Raw genomic sequence first — 20,695 nt, forward strand, 5'->3', positions numbered from 1 at the left:
TATATTAATAAATAATATATTAATGTATGTTGTAAATTACACAATTATATTAACATATATCTTATAAGCAGGAGTGCTCCCTGCTCTGAATCCTCACCAGGGTCCACCAGCAGCACTCTTCCTACTGAAACACGCTACCCAGATGGGCAAGCACAGTGCCCTGGGCCCAGCCGGACTCCAGTGGAGAGAGTAATAGTCGCCTCCTGGGACCTCGCTAGTCATAGCAGACCTGGAATCAGCTTTCAGAGACTTTTCCAGCCCTCAGTATGCCCACCAGCCTTTCTCTACATCCTGTGTCAGGGAGCTGCTGACCTGTCACCAAAGAGCCACCCCAGGAGAGGAGCGTGGGGTACCCTCATATCTACAGCCACTCACTTTCTGGCTGTAACTGGCCATTTTCCATGTGGACACTTTCTGTGTCCAAACAGCTGTAAGATAGATGGCCCATGCCTAAAACGGGCCATCCAGGAGCCTGATCCATCTGCCCTACAAGGATAAATTTCAGCAGCCCCCCAAGTCCATCATTTTCTCCAACTCCACCCCTTCCCTGCATTTATTATTTCTCTCTCTCTCTCTCTCTCTGGGGTTCTAGAGGGGGTCTCTAGCATTATGTTAACAGACAATCCCAGGAATACTCTACCTTGGCCTGCTTATTCCAGACAGGATGAGAGATTTCCCCTTATTTGTAAAATACAAGAGCTTAAAAGATAAAAAGCAGAAGGTATTGTGCCTAGTGCCACCAAAGAGGGATGAATAGACAGTGAAGCAGGAATTTGTTAAGCAGTCTTTCAGATGTTTCAGAGATTATTGGGAATTTTCTCAGATTGCTTTTAGCTTCTGCCAGATAGCTAGACAATAATATTTTTTAAATGGACTCTACTTCTCCCAGGCTAAAATAGTTCCACCAAACTTCCCAGAGCAGGGAATGCCTACTCTACTCCAGAATTCCAAGGAGATGGCGACACTTCTGCTGTGTGCCCAACAGCCAGGCCTCCTGCCTCAATTCCAAGCTGGGCACCACTATCTTGCCTTCTTGTCGGGGGAAGTAGCTCAGAAGTAAGAGGATACTCTTACCCCTACTTCTCACCACTAGGCCTCTGGGTGTCTAAATCTGCTCGAGCTGCCATTTAAAAACAACAGAAACAATAGGAATTCCGCTTCAACAACAAAGATTCATTTTCTCAAAATTCTAGATGCTGGAAATCCCAAATCACCATGAGCTTTTTCTGGTTTGCGGGTGACTTCCTTTTCCCTGTGTCCTCACAAGGCAGAGAAAGAGAGAGAGAGAGAGAGAGAAAAAAAAAGATTACTTTCTTCTCTTCTTTTGACTTCCTTTTCCCTGTGTCCTCACAAGGCAGAGAAAGAGAGAGAGAGAGAGAGAGAAAAAAAGATTACTTTCTTCTCGTGAGGCCACAGTCTTATCAGAATAGAGACCCATGCCTATGACCATTACCACCCTGAATGCGCTCCATCTCATTTGATCTCAGAAGCTAAGCAGGGTTGGGCCTGGTTAGTACTTGGAAGGGAGAATAGGGACCCATCCTGTGGCCTCATCTTAACCTTGATAACTTCCTCAAGATCTTATCTGCCTGGACACTGTCACTTTGGGGTTAGGGTTTCAGCATGCAAATTATGCAAGGAGACACTATTGAGTACATGGCCCTGTCCAAAGCTAGACTTAGCTTTCATCGTGCTATTTTACCATAAGCCATTAGCCATAAGTTGCTTTGAAAAGAATATTTCCAATGTGGTTTTTGCTGGAGCCTATAAAAGGAAAGCAACCAGCCTGATTTTTTCCTCTATTTTTCCATATTTAATGGAGTTCCTTGGTAGTAGCCCAGCTATGGTCCTCTGTGGTCAGATTCTACTCTGAGTCAATCTGGCAGCAAAACTCCTCAGTTCGACTGTCCCCGTAACCCTCCCTGGGGCGATATGGGCAGCAGGTTTTCTAGCTGTGCCTTCCCGCTGCCCTCCCCACTGCCCTCCTGGCTCACATTGCCTTGGAAGTGACGAGCAAGGCACTCGAGCATGTGCAGAGCCATGTGGATTACAGGCGATGCTCACGGACCGTGAGTGTGACCTTCATGTAATCCATGGTGGAGAAATTGTCTGGGTGGATATTCTAGTGTGAAATCACTTCCAAAAGTTAGATTTTAAAAGGCAAAATAGCTCTTTCTCCACTTGTCCTTCCTGCCACCTTGACCTGAGCTTGCAATTTGCAGGACAAGCTGGATGAAAATCAATTTAATTTGATCCAGAATGTGTGTGAGCTCATCAGGGAAGTCAGAACAGAAGGGATTGCCAATATGCAAGTGCTGAAGAAAAAATGGGGCTCTGCCGGACCTGACAAAGGGCTAAAAGAAAACTCAACCAAAGTACGTGATTTTATTAAGCATTTCATCCAAGCATTTTCTCCCCTGTTCACTGTTAACATGCCAGTCTGGCTTCCCTGAGAACACATTTTACTGGTAGAGGGGTACAGTGGTTCATGCCTGTAATCTCAGCTTGGGAAGCTGAGGCAGGAGGATCACAAATTCAAGGCCAGTCTGGACTATAGAGAAACCCTGTCTCAAAAAAATTAGAGCCTGGGGATTTAGCACTTGCCCAGCATGCACAAGGCCCTGGGTCCAGCTGCAAAAAAAATCAAAATAAAAAGTAAGTAAACATAGAGGCACTGCAGCCTGATGTTGGGACTCTTCCCTTCCTCAGGGACAAGTGTTGGAGGGAGGCTTCTCTGAAAGTGAGCCTTGCTGGCAGGAGCAGCTTCAGGCCCTGGAGCAGGACATCAGCCACCTGACCACCCTGCTGTGCAAAGTGAGGAACCTGGGCCACTGGAGGCTGGCTGTGCAGCAGGCTCGCTTCCGTGGCCAGCTGAGCAGGGCAGAGAAGGTGAGTGCACCTGGGCAGGTGGCCAGCAGCCCCCAGGGATGCTCCTGAGTCCCCCGACTGCAGCTGCTGCCCAGGTGCAGCCACAGCTAAAACTCCAAGGAAGAATAGAGCAGAGAATGGAGCACAAGGGAAGTGAAAAGATGCAGAGGAGATATTACCCAAGCACTTGGGTTACTTAGGCAAACTGAAACCAAAGCACATATTGATAAAGGTTTGGAAATTTCCGTGTACTGTTTCTAAAAGTCTTTACTCTGAATCATTGTGCTATTGCTCATTAAAGTCACCAAAACAGTGACCAACCAGAGATCTGTTCCACCAGGAGTTTTAAAGGAGGACAGATGGAGGGTGAAGTGGTTTAGATGTTTTTTGGGGGGGGTTTGTTTTTGTTTTTGTTTGTGGTACCGGGGATTGAACTCAGGACCTTGAACTTGGCAAGGCAAGCAAGAGACCACTGAGCTAAATTCCCCGCCCTAAGTGGTTTAGATATTGATTGTGAAACTAAAAATATGGAAAGTAAATTTAATCTCCTACCTTACTGTGTTTGGGATGCTTACAGGAATCTATTCAAAGTAAAAAAGAATGTTTGCGCATCAAGCTAATGGCAGAACAAGAAGCAGGTTTATTTCGTCAGCAGCTGCTGGCTCTCAGGCAGGCCCTGGCCAGGGCTCAGGCTGACAACGCAAGGCTGTGGAAGCAGCAGGACAAGCAGGTACCCCCACCTCAGGACCTCCTCCTCCCTCTCCTGGGATACAGCCTCAGGGCCACACACCCGGCACCGAGGCTGTCAAAGCAGCCACCAGGCCTGCACAGTGTGAAGCCAGGCCGATGGTACATCCAGGAAAGATGTCTCTGCCCTTGGCCACCCTCTTCTCCCTCCTTTCCAGCCCAGAAACCAAGGCCGGTGTCCATCAGGGCTTTATTCTTACTTGGATTTGGCTATGATGTGAAAATATTACTCATAAGTATCAAAGCTTATCTCAGGATCTACATCCTTTTTTTTTTTGGTACCAGGAATCCAACTTGGGACCTTGTGCTTACAAGACAGGCAGCAGGGGCTGGGGATTTAGCTTAGTGGTTCTGCCGCCTTCCTTGCAAGTGCAAGGTCCTGAGTTTGATCCCTGGTATCAAACAAAAAACAAAACAAAAAATATATATATAGAAAACCAAACATTGAAAGAGCTGGGCGTGGTGGTGCACGCCTGTAATCCCAGCACTCGGGAGGCTGAGGCAGGAGGATCACTGTGAGTTTGAGACCAGCCTGGCCTACATAGTGAGTTCCAGGTCAGTCTCAACTACATAGCGAGACCCTGTCTCAAAAAACCAAAAAAAAAAAAAAAAAAGCAGCAGCTCCACTGAGCTGAATCCTCGGCCCAGGATCTAGGTTTCTTTGAGTATGGCCTCTCGTGGTCCAAGCAGTCTCTCCATGCCCAGGGGGTGTGTCGGGCTCCAGTGTGGGGTCCCAAGCGGAGGGTCCCCGGTCCTTTCCAGTGAGCTACACTGTCTTCCTTTCAGAAGTGAAACTGCACGGTGGAAGCTGGCACCGTGATAAGGGGCGTTACACTTGAGCTTTTCAGTGGTGCCAGCCCCCTGGCATGAGCGAAGCAGGACAGTCTAGGTTTAGACTCATTCATTTCATGAAGAATACGCTGCATATGACCAAACCCTTAAAAATAAGTTGACACCCCACGTTTGTCCTAGAGCGTAGTCAGCACGGCTGAGTTTAAATATCAGCCCAGGAAAGCAGTGTTTATTTACAACATGAAACATAATCTGCCTTTTGTGCCTTAATTCCTCCCTGAGTAGCTTCAGATGAGTTGGTTATATAAAGTACTTGGGAACTTGTAAAGTCACCATACAAATAGGAATAATTGTTATTGGCCTCATATAATGGTGTCGTCACTTACCTTGTTTTCGTTACTGTTTGTTTACTTGTTCGTTCAGTTTACTTGAGAGCCTGAGTCTCACAGTCTAAACATCAGGCCAGGCGAGGTCCTGTGCCCCTGCTGCCGGCTGACACAAGCCAGAATAGCCAGGTTGTCACCCCTGAGGGAACCTGCTACTGCCCTGGGGAGAGTCTGCTCCTTTCCTGTCTGCCTTTGGCCCTTTCCTGCCGCAGGCTCAGCTGCTGCAGGAGTCAGAACGCAGAGCAACCCAGGAGGCCCTCACGCGGCAGCAGCTGGATGTCATGAAAACCTCCAGCATGGAGAGGCTCTTGGGAGATGTGCGGCAAAAAGAACAGCAGCTCCAGCTCCTGACTGAAGAGGCACAGCGGGCCTCCAAGCTGGGCCACCTGCAGCGGAGGAAGCTGGAGAGGGAAGTCCGCCAGGTGGGCCCCCCTGCCCCGGTACCGTCCCGCTCTCCCCGGGCAGTCCTGTCCTCCACAGCAGCGCCCCATCTCCCTCACTTTTAGGCACACCCGAAAATGGTCACTTGTGCACCACACTGGGCCGACCGCTCGGACCCTGAGACACACACGAAAATGTCCTTCCCTCAGCTCTCATCTTTGAACCGGGATCCTGTAGAGGGTCCTAGGCAGCGAGTATTGTGCAGGCTATTACAGGAGGATTTTATTTACATTTCCCGAAATGCAGACAAAAATGAAAGACAAAAATGGCTTGCAGACACAAATATATTCTTGTTAAAAATATACCACAAGGTTAAAAAGAAAAAAGGACTATTACAACGCAGACATGAGTGAATCCCAGTCCCAAGAAAGCAGACCAACAGAATGTAATTCAATAAAAAAGCAAAAAAAGGAACTGTGCATTACAGAGAAGGTACTTCACTTATACCCACTGGCTGAGTAAAGCTTGTAGGTCCTTCACCAGCCAGAGTAGGACACAGAAAGGTAATTAGAAAATTAAATTATTAGCTAAGGGTTTCAAGTGCTCAAAGAAGATAAATAAGGACAATTCTATGGTTAAAACTGAATTGAGGGAAGCCAGACGTGGTGGCTCATACCTGTAATCCATGTACTCAGGAGGCTGAGGCAGGAGGATCGCTGTGAGTTCGAGACCAGCCTGGCCCACATAGTGAGTTCCAGGTCAGTCTCAACTACATAGTGAGACCCTGTCTCAAAAAAAAAACAAAAACAAAAAAACAACTGAATTGGGGGAATGCTAAAGGCAACCCTTATGTAGAAATGGAGAGAGGAAACAAGTAGCTTTAGAATAAGAGAAAATTAGAATTTTACATTTATTTCATTAAAAATACACTAAAATATGACCAAACATTAAAAAAAAATCTGATATCCCCTGTTTGTCCTATAAGTTATGCTTTTCTAAAAGCCATCGCAACAATAAGTTCATAGATTAGGTTCTCCAAAGTTCTCTCTGGTTAATAGTTACTTATTGTTTTAATGGCAAAGATTCTAGAAGTAGTCAAATCTTTTCAGATTTCTTTCAATAGATACATGTGTGTGTGTATATATATATGATATATATATATATACCTTTGGGCCCCTTTAATGTGTATATATATATGTGTATGTATATATATATGTGTGTGTGCATATATATATAAATATATATATTTATATATATATACACCTTTGGGCCCCTTTAAACTCCCTCTCCAGCTCTCCCGACAGCCCATGTGCCTTGGGCCACCCCACCCCAAACTGCAATCAACCCTTGGCCAATAAGAGCCCTGCACCCAGTGGCTTCTTTACCCTTCTCAAGCCTCGGCTGCAGTGGGTGGTAACGACTCACCTGGCCAAGCACCAAGCTCCTCACCTGCCTCCTGCACCTGGAGATGGGGTGGAGTCAGACTCTTGCCTGGATCAGCCCTCCCAGCCCTCCAACTGTGTTGCTTTGGGCACCGTCTGTGGCTTCTCTATGCTTTGGTTTCCTCATTGGTACAATGGAGATAATATTCTTCATGGCATTTGGGGGAAGATTATATTAGAAAACTCAAATAAAGCACTTGCTGCAGGGCCTGATACACAGCTCTCAATAAATGTTTATATTTCATCAAGACCACGAAGGCAGAGAAGCCTCAGAAACAGGTAGGGAGGCTTAGACTCAAACTTGACTCTGGAGTAATCTTGGCCAAGTCACTGCCTCTACCTCCGGAAGTGGGGGTGGAGGAAGCTACCCCAAGATCTGTCCTTACTAAGCATGTTTCTTTCCTCTGCTAGTATTTCTCAAATTTACTTATTCCTGGTCTGGTTCAAGAAATCTTGATAACATTTCCCCCTAGCTCTTACCCATGGAGAATGAGGATCCTACCCCAACACCTAGGGTACATAGAAGAATGTGCGGGGGGGAAGAATGTGGGACCTAGCCAGTATTAGGAAATTTTCCTAATTCTGGACTCTGATGACCTACTAAAATTTACACTTCATGTGGGAGTTCCCACACACACAGCCCACACAGTCCCCTAACACTGTAGGACAGCTTGTGGCCACAGCTGCCAGTGTGCAGGGCCATCTGGTAAAGTCTACACAGCACAGTGGTTTAAAACATATGTGCCTGAATTTTCAAAATGAGCATGTGTATTAGTTTCCAATGGTTGCCATAATAAATTACCACAATTTGGATGGTTTAAAAAAATAGAAATTTATTTTACCACTCTTCAGGAGACCAGAAGTCTAAACTTGAGGTATTGGTAAGATTGGTTCCTTAGAGAAGCTCTGGGGAACACTGGCCCATGTTTTCTTCTTGGCCACTAGTGCTGGCCAACACCCTTCGTTCGGCATTCCTTGACTTGTAGTTATGTCATTCCCATTTCTCCTCATTGTCACATGATGTGCTCCTCTGTATCTGTCTTAATTGCTTTCTCATCCCTGAGACAAAATACCCAACACCAAAGTTAAAGGAGGAAAGGTTTGCTGTGGCTCACTGTTTATAGGTTGCAGTCCATAGTCAGCCGGCTCCCAGGCAGGATGGCCTGGCAGAGGGGCATCGCAGAGGAGAAACAGTTCATGGTGGGCAGAAGACAGCTAAGCAGCAAAGTAGCAAGCAACAAGCCATGAGAATAGCAGCCCTCTTTCTGTCCCTTATTTTCTATCCAGGCTGCCTGCTCTTATGATGGGTAACACTCACACCCAGGGTGGGGCACCCTTAGTCCTTGAGTCGCACCATGAATCAATCCCAGCAGCACATCCTTAATCTTAGCATCACACACTCTAAATTCAGCCATCTCTAAAAAGCTTCACCTATGACCACATGATGGGGGGACGTCTAGATACAAGCCATAACAGTGTCTTTAAAAAAACAACGGTCGGGGTAGCGTGGTGGTGCACACCTACAGTCCAAGCACTCTGGGAGTCTGAGAAAAGAAGATCACAAGTTCAAGCCCAGCGCAGGCAATTTAGTGAAACCCTGGCTCTAAAAAATAGTACTGGACTTAGGGTTCACTCTGAAACTAGTATGGCCTCATCCTAACTTCATTGTATCTGCAAAGATACCATTTCCAAATAAAGTCACATTCTGGGAGGATATGAATCTTGAGGGAACATGATCATCACAATCTAATATGCATTCCTTTTTTGATAATTAGGAGATCATAAATTTAAAAAGAAGAAATACCTGTCATCTCTGCAGATGGAGTCACTTTGGACCCAGCTGCTATCCGGCTGGGTGACCAGGGTCAAGGGCAAAGGGAGAGCTGTCCCAAGAAATCCAGAGCCTGATGCCTGGGCTTGGCCTTGTCCCGGCCCAGGGAGTGATGCCTAGGGACCCCCCCAGAGATGCCAAGCTGAGATAGTGGTCTGGGCTCAAGTCTTTCCTCCACTATCAACTGTGCAGGGGTTCCTCGGGTCCTTTGTGCAGACTCTGTGACTTGATCCTGTGTGAACGGAGCCCTAAATTTCCTATTCCTCTACCCATCTGGAAAATAAGCATAAAAAATATACAAGCTAAGGCAAAAGGATTGCAAATTCAGTGACAGCCTAGACAACTTAGTGAGACCCTGTCTCAAAATATTAAAAAGCTGGAGATCTAGCTTGATGTTCCCTGGGTTCGATCCCTAGTATCACCAAATATATATATAAAACATATATTTTACATATGTGCAAATGTATACATATATATGTAAATAAGCCCCAGCTCTCATAATGTGACAAGGGATTCCAAGAGTTGCTTTTGTTTCTTTGACTAGGTATTAAATTCTGGTCTTCCTGAAGCCCTTAATTCTTAGGAGAAGGTTAGGCCTGAGTTCAGCCTATCCAGGACTCTGTGAAGACCTGGTGTTGTTGGGGAAACCCAAAGCTCCACTGTGAGTTTCAGGAACTAAACGGAGCCCACAGAGCATCTCTGCTTCCCAACCCCTCTCCCCTCAGATGAGAAGCCAGCTTGCCCAGGAGCACAGCATGAAGCTGGGCGCTTTCCAGCGTGTGGAAGAGCTGCAAAGTCGCCTGAGTCTCCCCGAGCAGCCATCTGTCCTGATGAGCTCCCGAGGTGGTAAGCGCACCTGTCTCTGTCTCCGAAATCACCCAGTCTCGGGGGTCTGCACAGACCGAGGCCTCCGTGAATAAAGGTAACACGCCGGGGCCACTGAATGGGTCCTCCCCAACGTTTGCTGAATGAAGAGCCCATGAATGGATAATGCTTAATTCCAATTTACAGTCATAATTTTCTATCTTACTGTGGAGCACTCAAATCTATTCCAAAAGGTTTCGATCCATAATAACAACTGGTCCCAGGAATGCATACGCACCCCTTAAAGAACACTGAGTGCTTCCCTGGGCTTTGAAGCATCTTAGACGCTTGGACACTGAGGGCCACACATCTCAGATGTTACTCGTAAAGTCCATTATGATGCTTAGCACATTAGTGGGGGGCTGGGGGGCATCACACGAAAATGGCAGTTGAAATTCTCCCCTCGCTACCTCTTCTGTAAGATGAGGACTACATCCCTGGCTCTCCTCTAACTCTTATCAGAACTACCACCAAACTTCAGGATTTGCCTTTTGATAGGATCAGCCGAGGCCCTCCGTGCCTGTTATGTAGCGTAGCCTAGTGGTTGCACTTTGGAGGAAGACAAGCCAGAATCCTGTCACTGCTGGCCGTGTCCTAGATAGGTTCATTAGCCTCTCCGTCAAGTGAAAATGCCAATCTCAAAGGCTCGTTCTAGGGTTAAGGAAACCATGCATTATCTGATGCTTAGAAATGAAGGAGAACTGGAGTGAGGTACAAGGCGGGCAATAAACCCTCCTTCCCACACTGGGGACGAGGCATGAATGTCAGGGGGACTCTTCCCAGAGAGTGGAGGAGAAGTTACTCCCCGGCCTCAGCCCCCTCTGTCCCCCTGTGCCATTGGAAGAGGGGTTTGTGACGACTTCGCCCAGGGAGACTCACAAGAGGAATAGGTCATCATAGCTGTCTTTTTGGTGCCTAATACAATAGCCATCAACTGTACGAGCAGCGATGAAAGGTAAACATCAGCCATCCGTCCCACTCCTTCCTCCTTGGCTGTTGGCCAGCTGGATTTTTTTTTTTTAATTGAGACGGGATCTCAGTATGTAGGCCAGGAGGGCCTTGAACTCGCTGTGTAGCCAAAGCTGATCTTGAACTCTTCAGTGATTCTCCTGCCTCAGCCTCCTGAGTGTTGGGATTCCAGTAATGAGCTGCCACGGCTGGGGCCAGCTGGAATCTTGAAGAGTTCCACATCTCTCCTTCCTAGCAGCAACAGCAGTCTCCCTGTCAAACGCTGGCACAGTCAAGGTGATGCTCTCTTTACCTCGCTTTAATGTGGTTTCCCCGGATTGTGCAATTCCTGAGAAACTGTAATTTGTTCTAGAGTAGTTCCTCTCAAAATGCTATGGAAAACATGAGGTCAGCTGGCTCACAAAACTATAAAATGTTCAGCGGTGAACTGAGTCGAGGCAGCCTGAGCAAACTTTGAGCTGTGTGTGGGGACTGTTTTGTCTCTATCCCTGGGCTCTGAGAAGGCTGAGAGCAGAAACGGAGTGGAGCAGTGAGAGGCAGTGAGAGGAGAACTCTACCACCTCTGTCTGACGCTTCCATCCTGTGCTCAAGCACAGCAAGACAGGGTGGGTGTGGACATGGGCCAGCTAGAAAGAACTGGGCTCTCCCTGGGCTGGCATGGGTGCCGGCATGGGTCATGTGCCCAGGTGTGTGTGTGTGTGTGTGTGTGTGTGTGTGTGTGTGTGTGTTTTGGGGGGGTGTTTGTGTTTTTTTGGTACGGGAGATTGAACTCGGGTCCTTGCGCTTACAAGGCAGGTGGCGGAACCACTGAGCTAAATCCCCAGCCGGAAGTGCCCAGTTTTGAACAAGTCCCTGAAGCCAGGGAGTAAGATACCTGATTGCCGTGGGCCAGCTCACCATTTCTCCCAGGAGCTGAGGGTGGATCAGCTCACTCTCTCCCCTCTGCAGCAACTATTTGAAATCTCTCTCGTCTCTTCAGCCCTCACACAGCTCCCCAACCCTTCATCTCCAGCGTCAGGGGAACTAAAAACCATCCAGTGGGCACTCTCTCCATTTCTTATCTCAGCCCACGGCGTGGAAAGTCACCTGCTTCTCCCTCCTTCCTGTGAAAATGGCAAAGGTACCTGCTCTGGTGCAGAGGGGGCATGGGTGTGTCCCCCAAGTTTCATGTGTGGGGTGCTTGGTCTCTAGTGTGGGACTGACTGTGGAGAGGCGGCAGAAACTTTGAGGGATGGGGCCTAGTTGGAGGTATTTAGGTCACTAGGACTAACCTGGCTTCATGTTTCCAGATGTGATCTCTTCCTCCCTCGAGTGCCCCGCAGTGAGGCTCTCGCTAGGTGGGGTGTGGAGCAACTGGACCCCAGCCTCCACCCCACCATAGCATCTTGGATGTTGACCCTACCTCAGGCGATTCATCATAGCCACAGAAAACAGGCTAATACAGTGCCCCCCTTTCCCTCCTTGGGGCCAATCACTGTGGACAAGATCTCATTTGCTCCTACCTTCTCAGGGAAATTGAAATATTCTTTACCTGCTTCCTTTCTACACACTTGAATTTCCCATCCATGCATCCTTCTAATCGTGTCTGTGCCAAAATCATAAAATCCACTGTAAACTAAAAGCCTCCTTTCACCACAGGTTTCTTCTCCTGCTACTGGCCTTCCTCCTTCCCTTCAGAGTCAAACTTCTTAAAAGGGTACTGAGTATGTAGCTCAGTGGTAGAGAACTTTCCAAGAGTCCGCAAGGCCCTGGGTTCCTGCCCCAACACTGCAAACAACAAAATTTCTTAAAAGAATTGCCTGTACTCACACAAAAACAGTAATGAGTGACAGTGGCTTAAACCTTACGAGACTGTCACTTCTGATTAACAAAGTCTAGAGGTAGGCTATCTAGCTGGCTATTACGGCGGCCGCGCACCATCCGAACCCACATTTCTCTCACAGTGTGCCGTTCTGTGTGTGGCTCTTCCACCTCACGGGCCAAGGTGGCTGCCTAACTTTCCAGGCGACCGGGGGAAGGAAGACGACGCGAGTCTACCGCTTCCTTCCTGGAAGTCACGTACGGCATTTCTGTACATATCTTACTGGCCAACGCTTAGCCAAAACACCACACAAAGGAGACGGGGAAATGTGGCTTTGATTGCAGGACACTGTGTCTAACAAAAAGTTTGGTGTTCTATTATTAAAGAACAAAAGGAAGAATCGTACTTGGGAGCCACATGTACGCCTCACCATGCCACCAGCAATCAGTTTTATCCCTGCTGCTTCATCGCAGCTGCTCATGCCGGGATTTCCAAGATTCTCTAGATACAGAGTCCTCCCTTCCTGCCTGCGCAGCGCTGGAAACAGATGGCCACACCCTTCTCTCCTGCTCTCTCCCCTTAAGTCCCATGGCCCTGCACCTTGTGATTTTCCTCCTTTCTCTCTGGCCACTGCTTCTAAGTCTTCTTTCCAGTTCTTCCCTTGTAACTAACTTCTGCAAACAGCAGAGCTGCTGAGGCCTCTGTCTAGCCTCTTCTTTTCACATCGCTCCTGGATGTTAATTGTCTGTGTCCCCGTGGAGCTAACGTTTGCCGAGTCCATACCTGCAGCTCGAGACTCGCCTCTGAGCCCTAGGCTCACGTACCCGATGACTACTGGATGTCTCCACGCCGGCGTCTCCGGCTCACGAGTTCAACAGGTCGAACAGAACCTGCCTTTCTCTGCTCCTCCAGGCTGACTGCTTTAGAGGTGGAGGAGGCACCGTCTCAGCAAATGGCCTTAGCCAGAGATCCACTGGCTTGAGCCAGAAACCCCAGAGCTGCTCTTCAGCCTGGGAATGCAGTGAATCCCCCCCCCCCCCCCGTCTCTCCGCTTCCAGCTCCCGGAGTCCAATTCTCCCCTCCCCTCTTCTACTTGGAAATGTGACTCTCAGGCCAGACACTCCGTCCAAGAATTTTTTGCTTTTGTTTTTGTGGCCCTGGGGATTGAACCCCAGGCTTTGCACGGAACCACAGCCTCAGAACCTTTTATATTTTTTATTTGAAGGCAGGGTCTGTCTAAGTAACTAATTGCTCATGCTGGGCTCGGACTTGTAGCTCTGCCTCAGCCGTCCAAAGTACTGGGATTACAGGCATGTGCCACCATGCCCAGCTCCATCCAAGTTTTGACAGCTCCACTCAAAATTGATGAAGTCGATTTAGATCCCCGTTTTCAGCTCTAAAATTTCATAAATTAAATCTATGCCTGCACCTCGCCACAGAGATCTAACTTGTAACACTTTTAACTTTGTAGGCCTTGTATCCCTAAATTGCCCTCCCACATCATCCAGATACTCCCACCAACACTTTTTAAAGACTGATCTGAGGAGCAGTAAAATAACAGGAAGGAGTCAAAGACCAAAGACTGTAAGTAATAATAAGTTTGATTTTATGTGTGAAAATTTGAAAAATTTAAATCAAACATGTTCAAAAAATTTTACACCAAGATCTATCTAGACACTTTGGATCTGGATAACAGAACTCTCATGTTGGTATAGTTAAGTCCAACAGCACTTTCTCTACCACAAGTCAATCAGTTGGTGTGGTAGCCAGTATCAACACTTTCTGAGATTTATGTCTAAATTTCTTTCTTTTTAAAACATCATCTATAATAATTGGTGAGCAATCAGATCTTTCATCTGAGTTCCTTGAAGAGTAGAAATAAAGAATTTCAGAAGTTATTTTAAACTAGAGAAATTATCCTCCAAGGAAGCTTTTGGAATAGATATTATCACATATTTGAAGAACTTTTAAAAAATATTCCAGCTTTTAGGTTTTTTGTTTATTTTGTTTTGTTTTTTGTGGTTTTTGTGTTGTGTGTGTGTATGTGGGGTTTTTTTTTGTTTGTTTGTTTGTTTGTTTGTTTTTGCAGGGAAGGGTTTGCAACAGGGTCTCACTATGTAGTCGAGACTGACCTGGAACTCACTATGTAGTCCAGGCTGGTCTCGAACTCACAGCAATCCTCCTGCCTCAGCCTCCCAAGTGCTGGGATTACAGCCCAGCTTAGTTTATATTTTTAAAAATTGACATTCTCTTTTACTACCTTCTCCATATTACCTTAATAAGTATGTTATTCTTTGCTCCAGTATCTTTTAAGTCCCTTCTAGAGGTTTACATATTTAATCACTACATTTAAGAGTTCTTGGGGCAACCCACTTTCTGATCTCCCCTTGTCTCTCTTAGACAGAAGCGATCTTTCTCTATATAAATTTCTCCTCCTCCTAAAAAAAAAAAAAAAAAAAAAAGTTCTTCTCCTTTTGCCTTGAGAAAAATTAACAGAAAAAGATGTAACCATTTTGTCAAAGAAAATTATGCCATCGTAAGAAGTTGGTTGAAGGTGTAACTCTGAGACAGGGCCTCATTCATGGAGTTCCCCTAGTGAAACTATCTTGGCCTAGAATTTTATTACAGAAGATTTTAAACTATAAATTCAGTTTAATAGATGTAAGATTATTCAAGGTTTTTGTTTTTTTTTTGGTACTGGGGATCCAACTCGGGACCTTGTGCTTACAAGGCAGGCAGCAGAACCACTGAGCTAAATCCCCAGCCCCCCTGGTACCCTGGGGATTCCTGGTACCAGGGATTGACTTGGTACTCAGAACCTTGCGCTTGCAAGGCAGAAATGGCACCACTGAACTAAATCCTGAGGGTGTAATTCTGAAACTGATGGTCTAGTTAATGGCCCAGAAGTTCATGGCACTATTTCTACATGTGTGGTTAAGAGAGGGAAGACACAGGCTGGGAAGACACCCATTTGAGATCTTAACCAAATCTGGGCCGTGTTACTAATGTTCTCCATTTGCTGGACTCACCAATCTGTGCGTTCATCTGTCTCCGAAATGTGAATTCTAGAAGTCATTCTCGTATCCAGAGGGAATGATTCCAGGGCACCCTAGGGTAACACGGATACTCAAGACTCTTACATAAAACAAAGTCCTGTTTGCATACAACCTACATACACTCTCCCATATATATTTAAATCATCTCTATATTAACAAATACTATGAAAATATGTGTTTTTCTGTATTTGTTTAGAGAACAATGACAGTAAACAGTCTCCATGTTCAATGCAAGTACAATACTTTTAAAATATTTTTTGATCCATAGCCAGTTGAATTCACACATGCAGCCCCATATACAGAGAGCCAGCTGTATATATCTACTTGTTTCTGACAAAGGCTTTTGTAAAAGGAAGCAAAGTTCCATTTGTATGTGTGGAACCACAAGGCCTTTCAACTCCTTTTTCTTTCTTTCTTTCTTTTTTGGTTTTTCCAGACAGGGTCTCACTATGTAGTTGAGACTGACCTGGGACTCACTATGCAGCCCAGGCTGGTCTCGAACTCACAGCAATCCTCCTGCCTCAGCCTCCCGAGTGCTGGGATGACAGGCATGCACCACCACACCTGGCACAAGGCCTTTCAAGATCCAGTCCATTTCCATTTCCTGCCTGATAATTCTGAATATGCTGCAGGTGTTAGTAATCATGACCTAGGGCTGAAAAGGCTGCTACGTGGCTAAGTGCATGAGTGGAGACCCACCACATCTGAGCGACCTAGGTGGGTGATGCTCTAAGGCATTGGCCATTGCCCTACAGAATAAATAAACCCTTTAATAGAGTGTCTTGTGATTCCATTAGCTTGAGGGCAACGTAGAAACCCCAAGCAAAAAATCTGAGGGCAGCAGAGGCACAGAAATAATTGGAACTGCTCCAAACTTATCTAAGGTCTGACTTCTGAAGCAAAGCAAATGAGATAAGTCAGGTAAAAACTTACTAAAGAGAAATTTATACATGGCTGGAATGTAAGAACACATTTCTAAAAAACAGCATTGTGCTAACACAATCGATAAAATATTAAGAAATTTTTGGGTTGCTCCAAACACGAAAATCTCTTCTTGCTTATCAGGAAATGGCTTTCCATTGATGGATTAATTCTGACCAGTTCCCTTCTTAACAAGTGGCAAAATATAGAAGCCACACCAAAAACCTAATTCAGACTGAACAAATGATTTTAGTCTCACTAATAACAGTGGCTTTCTATGATGCTATACGAATTGTCAGCTCTTTTAAAAAGCCCTATATCTATTTAATATTACAGGTGCCTATTAAACACCAAAAAAAGGATTGATGAAGTTTTCCTAACCCATGTGGCAAAAAATGTTCAACTTCCAGCTTTTGAAGTCCAAACAGCTTCACCCAGAGTGCCATTCAGACTCAACAGATAGTTCTTTTCTTTTGCACGTTTTATTTCTGTGAGCACTCAAGTGAATAAAAACAACTCTAAACTCCATTAACTGTCTTATCTAATTTGTAATTGGTATTTAGAACATAGTACTGAGGGAGTGAGATGACTACATCTTCAATGACCTAGGTAAATAAAGTAGATTTTTGGCCCAAGATTTTCTCCTTTTTTTTTTTTTTTTTTTTTTGTATTGGGGATCGAACTCAGGTCCTTGTGGTTACAAAACAGGTGAGAACCAAGACCTGTCATGTAAAGGTACAAGATCCCAGTAATGAGTGTAACTGTACTGTCTACCTAGAATGTACCAATAAACTCAAGAAAAATAAAAATAATAATTTTTTTAAAAAAATCCCCGGCCCTGGCCCCAGATTTTCAAACAATCATTGCTTTGCATTGCTACAAGCTGCTTCTTGCCACCGGTCACCCCATAGCCTCTGCGGGTGAGCTTTAGAGTTACTAAGTAGGTGTGAGAGTCAGGACGGAAGGCCTTGATGCTAGGCTGTGTTTGTGAAAAAGTGAAAAACTACTGTGTCTGAATAGCGATTCATCCAAATACACTTCAAAGCATTTTACTGTTTCACTTGAAGAGCACCATCCTGTCCTAACAATGTCAAAACTATCCTCAGACTTCAGTAAAGTCTCACTCCAGGTTTTTCTTATCATTGTTCGGATATGAAGACCTATCTTGGGTAAAGCAATAATCAGATAGATGAACAGAACAGAAGAGACCAGAGAAATATTTTCCCATACACAAGTTTACATACGGCAAGAGTTTGATCTTAAATGTCCTCCAGAGGCCCACTGGTGCTATTGGGAAGTAGTGGAACCTTAAAAGATGGGGTCTCGTGGCAGGAAGTTACGTCACTGGGAATGTGCTCTGAAAGGGAATATTGGGACCACAGCTCTCCTCTCTCTTTCACTTCCTGTCTGCCATGAGGTAAGCAACTACCTCCACCACACACTCCTCCCGTGATAAAATGTCCCACGTCGGTCCAAAGGCAATGGGGTCAATTTATAATGGAATGAAGTCTCCAAAATTGTGAGGCCAAATTAAGCTTTCTTCTTTCTAAGATGACTTATTTCAAGTATTTGCTATAGTAACAGAGTACTAGCACATACATTCTCTATGGGGGTTTTCAAATTATGGAGAAGCTTGAGTCTCTTTGGAGTAAATTAAATAATTATACTAATGAATCCTAAAGAGAATAAAGATCTAATTGTTTACAAATATGCAAATTTATTTCTGAAACAAAATATTTAAAAACCTACAAGACCCAAGAGGAAAAGTATTACCTGCTATCAAAAGTAAAACTCTAGCCGTGGTGGTACATGCCTGTAATCCCAACACTCGGGAGGCTGAGGCAGGAGGATCGCTATGAGTTTGAGACCAGCCAGGGCTACATAGTGAGTTCCAGGTCAGTCTCGACTACATAGTGAGACCCTGTCTCAAACAAACAAAACACTTTAGTTGGACATGGTGGTAATGCCTCTAATCCCAGCATTTAGTAGGCTAAAACAGGAGAATCACCATGATTGTGAGGCAAGACTGGACTCCAAAGTGAGACCCTGTCTCAAAAAAACTGAAACTGCAACATGCCGATACCATACTAGTTAGCAATTCATTACATGTCAGCTCCACATTTACCCTTCATTGTCTGTTCTGCAAGACCTAATCTGGTCCCTACAAATGTTTCCTCTTTGCCACTTGGCAAGCTGTAAAGCTGTGTCCGGAGAGGGTGCCGAGGGGGTTTATCCTCCAGGTCCCAGTATGCAATTCTAGGCACTGTGCACAGCGTCTGTAGCCCCACACCCCTGGAGTGCAGGCAGCTTCTGCGAGGTCTGGTTCCGGTGATGCAGAAACATCACGGTCTCACGCCTGCAGCATGGCACCTCTTAGGAAGCACTCCTCCAGGGCCTCTTCCCGTGGCCTTGCCACCTCAGTGAATTTCTCTGCCCTCCAGCAAGCCTTGGCGACATCCTCTCCAAAGACATCTGGATCTTAGCTAGCTCTGGAAGGTAGTAGCTGCTCCCTAATTTGCTACCCTGATATTCTTTAGAGTTTTCTTTATCACTTATCAGACAACCCCTAGCTATGCTGGACACGTTATAGTTAATAATTCTTTATATTAAAATTTCCCTGTTCGAATTATTGTGTGATTTTGGTCTCTTGACTGGCTCACACTTGATACAGAATTGGTAGCAAGAGTAGAGTGCTTCCTGAGGACAGGCTCACCAAGACAGGACTTCTGGACTCGTTGCCCCTATTAGAGCTTGCATCTAGATGGCCCCTAAAGCCCCATGCCATCATGGGTGGGGCTTTTTCAGAGGTGGCTGGATCTAGGGTGTGTGATGCTGGCACGAAAGTGGACTAAAGTGAGTGGACTAAATCAATCCACTGGTTGGTTTGGTACCACCCTAGTCCCAGTACCCTAGATACAATAGAAAAGGGCAGAAAGAAGCTCGTAAGGTAGGTCCCTTGCTTGCTCTCACCTGCCATGAACTGTTTCTCCTCTGCGATGCCCCTCTGCCAGGCCACCCTGCCTCGGAGCCAGCCGATTATGGACTGAAACCGCTACAAACTCTGAGCCAAAATAAACCTTTCCTCCTTTAACTTTGGGTGTTGGGCATTCTGTTTCAGCAATAAGAAAGTAACTATGACAGCACCCTCAGAACAGGCACAGATCGTTATGTCAATGTCAACCAAAGGGCATTTATAGCAGAGAAGGCTCTTATCGGTCAAGATGATAATATACTCTGAGCTGAGGGTATCAGACAGTTTCATTTCCCAGATACACCACTACTTGCTCAATAGACCCATGAATGTGGCCACAGTGGCAGTGATAAAGCTTATTTATGGGCTGACAACAAAGACTTCCCCTTCTCCAAAATTGACCTGTTCTACTGCCAAGTGCTTAATCCATTCAGAGCTGAGGCTAACACCAAGACTGCCATATGGTACCGATCTCATGGCCACAGTCATCTCCCTTGTGGAAGATGGGTTATATTGGACTCTGACGTCAAGAGAGGACCAAGTTCATCTTCACTGGAATAGCTCCACAATCTGGATAGGGATTGCCTTCCTTGCCTATCAAGCTCCTGCAGCCTCACTGAAGCCATGTATTGACAGAATGCCTTTTCCACCATCAGGGCATTTACGATGGCACTGATTTTAAGCAAGGAATCAGCATCACAGCTAAGGAAGTGCAGCGGTGAGCTCGTGCTTATGAAGTCAACGTGCCCCGGCACCAAGGAGCAGCTGCTCCGATCGGAAGATGCAGAGGTTCACTGAAGAATCGGTGATGACAACAGTTAAAAGATACTGTTCTAGGAGGACAGCACCCACTCTGCACCACAGTATATGGGCCCAAGAATCCGGGCGGTAGTGGGAGTTGTTCCTCATAGCATGATACTTCTTATTCCAGCAATCTTGAATAAGCCGGTCTGGAGGTCTTCGTTCCCAGGAGATGCTTCAACCAGGGGCACAGTAATGCTTCCACTGATGTAAGATCTAGGATGAGCCTGCTCGCTGGACCTCTCATGTCACTAACCCAATATGCAGCAACACATGTAGCTCTACTAGCTGGAGTGGTCAACCCTAATGGCCTCTGGGAGACTATACTGCCAGAACACAAAAGCACTACATCTGGAACACAGAGGGTTCCCTGGGTGCCCGCGTACCTCATACCCAAGAGTAAAGATTAATGAAAAAACACATATCAACCAAAATAGCCAGGACGATTGGAGGACTCAGAACCTTTTGAATGAATGTTTGGCTCACTCCACCAGCTTGAGCAGCCTGACCAGCTAAGGCTTTAGACAAAGGGGTAAGAATACCAAAAAGGTAGTGGAAAGAGGGCATAGGTTTACAAAAGCAAGGACTGTGAAAGCTTTGAATATTTTCCATTTCCTTCTTGTATCTATTTTCTTTGTAACTCTTTGTTCGTTTGTTTGTTTTTTGAGACAGGGTTTCATTAAGTAGTTGAAACTGACCTGGAACTCACTATGTAGCCCAGGCTGGTCTCCAACTCACAGCGATCCTCCTGCCTCAGCCGCCCAAGTGCTGGGATTACAGGTGTGTGCCACAATACCTGGCTTTTTTTGTAACTTTTAACCACTTTATTTTTGCTTTCCAGGTTAAATTTACAGTTTAATCTTTA

The 20,695-nt window shown here is 45.8% G+C and overlaps 1 protein-coding gene across 1 annotated transcript in view; it reads left to right on the forward strand.

Moving 5' to 3' along the window:
• Positions 1 to 16,611, forward strand: part of Ccdc162p — a 187,355-nt gene extending 170,744 nt beyond the window's left edge. The window contains 9 exon segments of the mRNA XM_033763439.1: positions 2,223 to 2,375; positions 2,710 to 2,889; positions 3,446 to 3,598; positions 5,006 to 5,215; positions 9,173 to 9,293; positions 11,260 to 11,400; positions 13,553 to 13,665; positions 16,395 to 16,409; positions 16,411 to 16,611. Of these exon segments, the coding sequence (XP_033619330.1) occupies positions 2,223 to 2,375; positions 2,710 to 2,889; positions 3,446 to 3,598; positions 5,006 to 5,215; positions 9,173 to 9,293; positions 11,260 to 11,400; positions 13,553 to 13,665; positions 16,395 to 16,409; positions 16,411 to 16,521 (1,197 nt within the window). The 3' untranslated portion in view covers positions 16,522 to 16,611.
• Positions 16,612 to 20,695: the final 4,084 nt, after the last annotated feature.

Source organism: Fukomys damarensis, unplaced genomic scaffold (genome assembly GCF_012274545.1).
Source record: "Fukomys damarensis isolate Sample0158 unplaced genomic scaffold, DMR_v1.0_HiC HiC_scaffold_14, whole genome shotgun sequence".
Classification (NCBI taxonomy): Eukaryota; Metazoa; Chordata; class Mammalia; order Rodentia; family Bathyergidae; genus Fukomys; species Fukomys damarensis.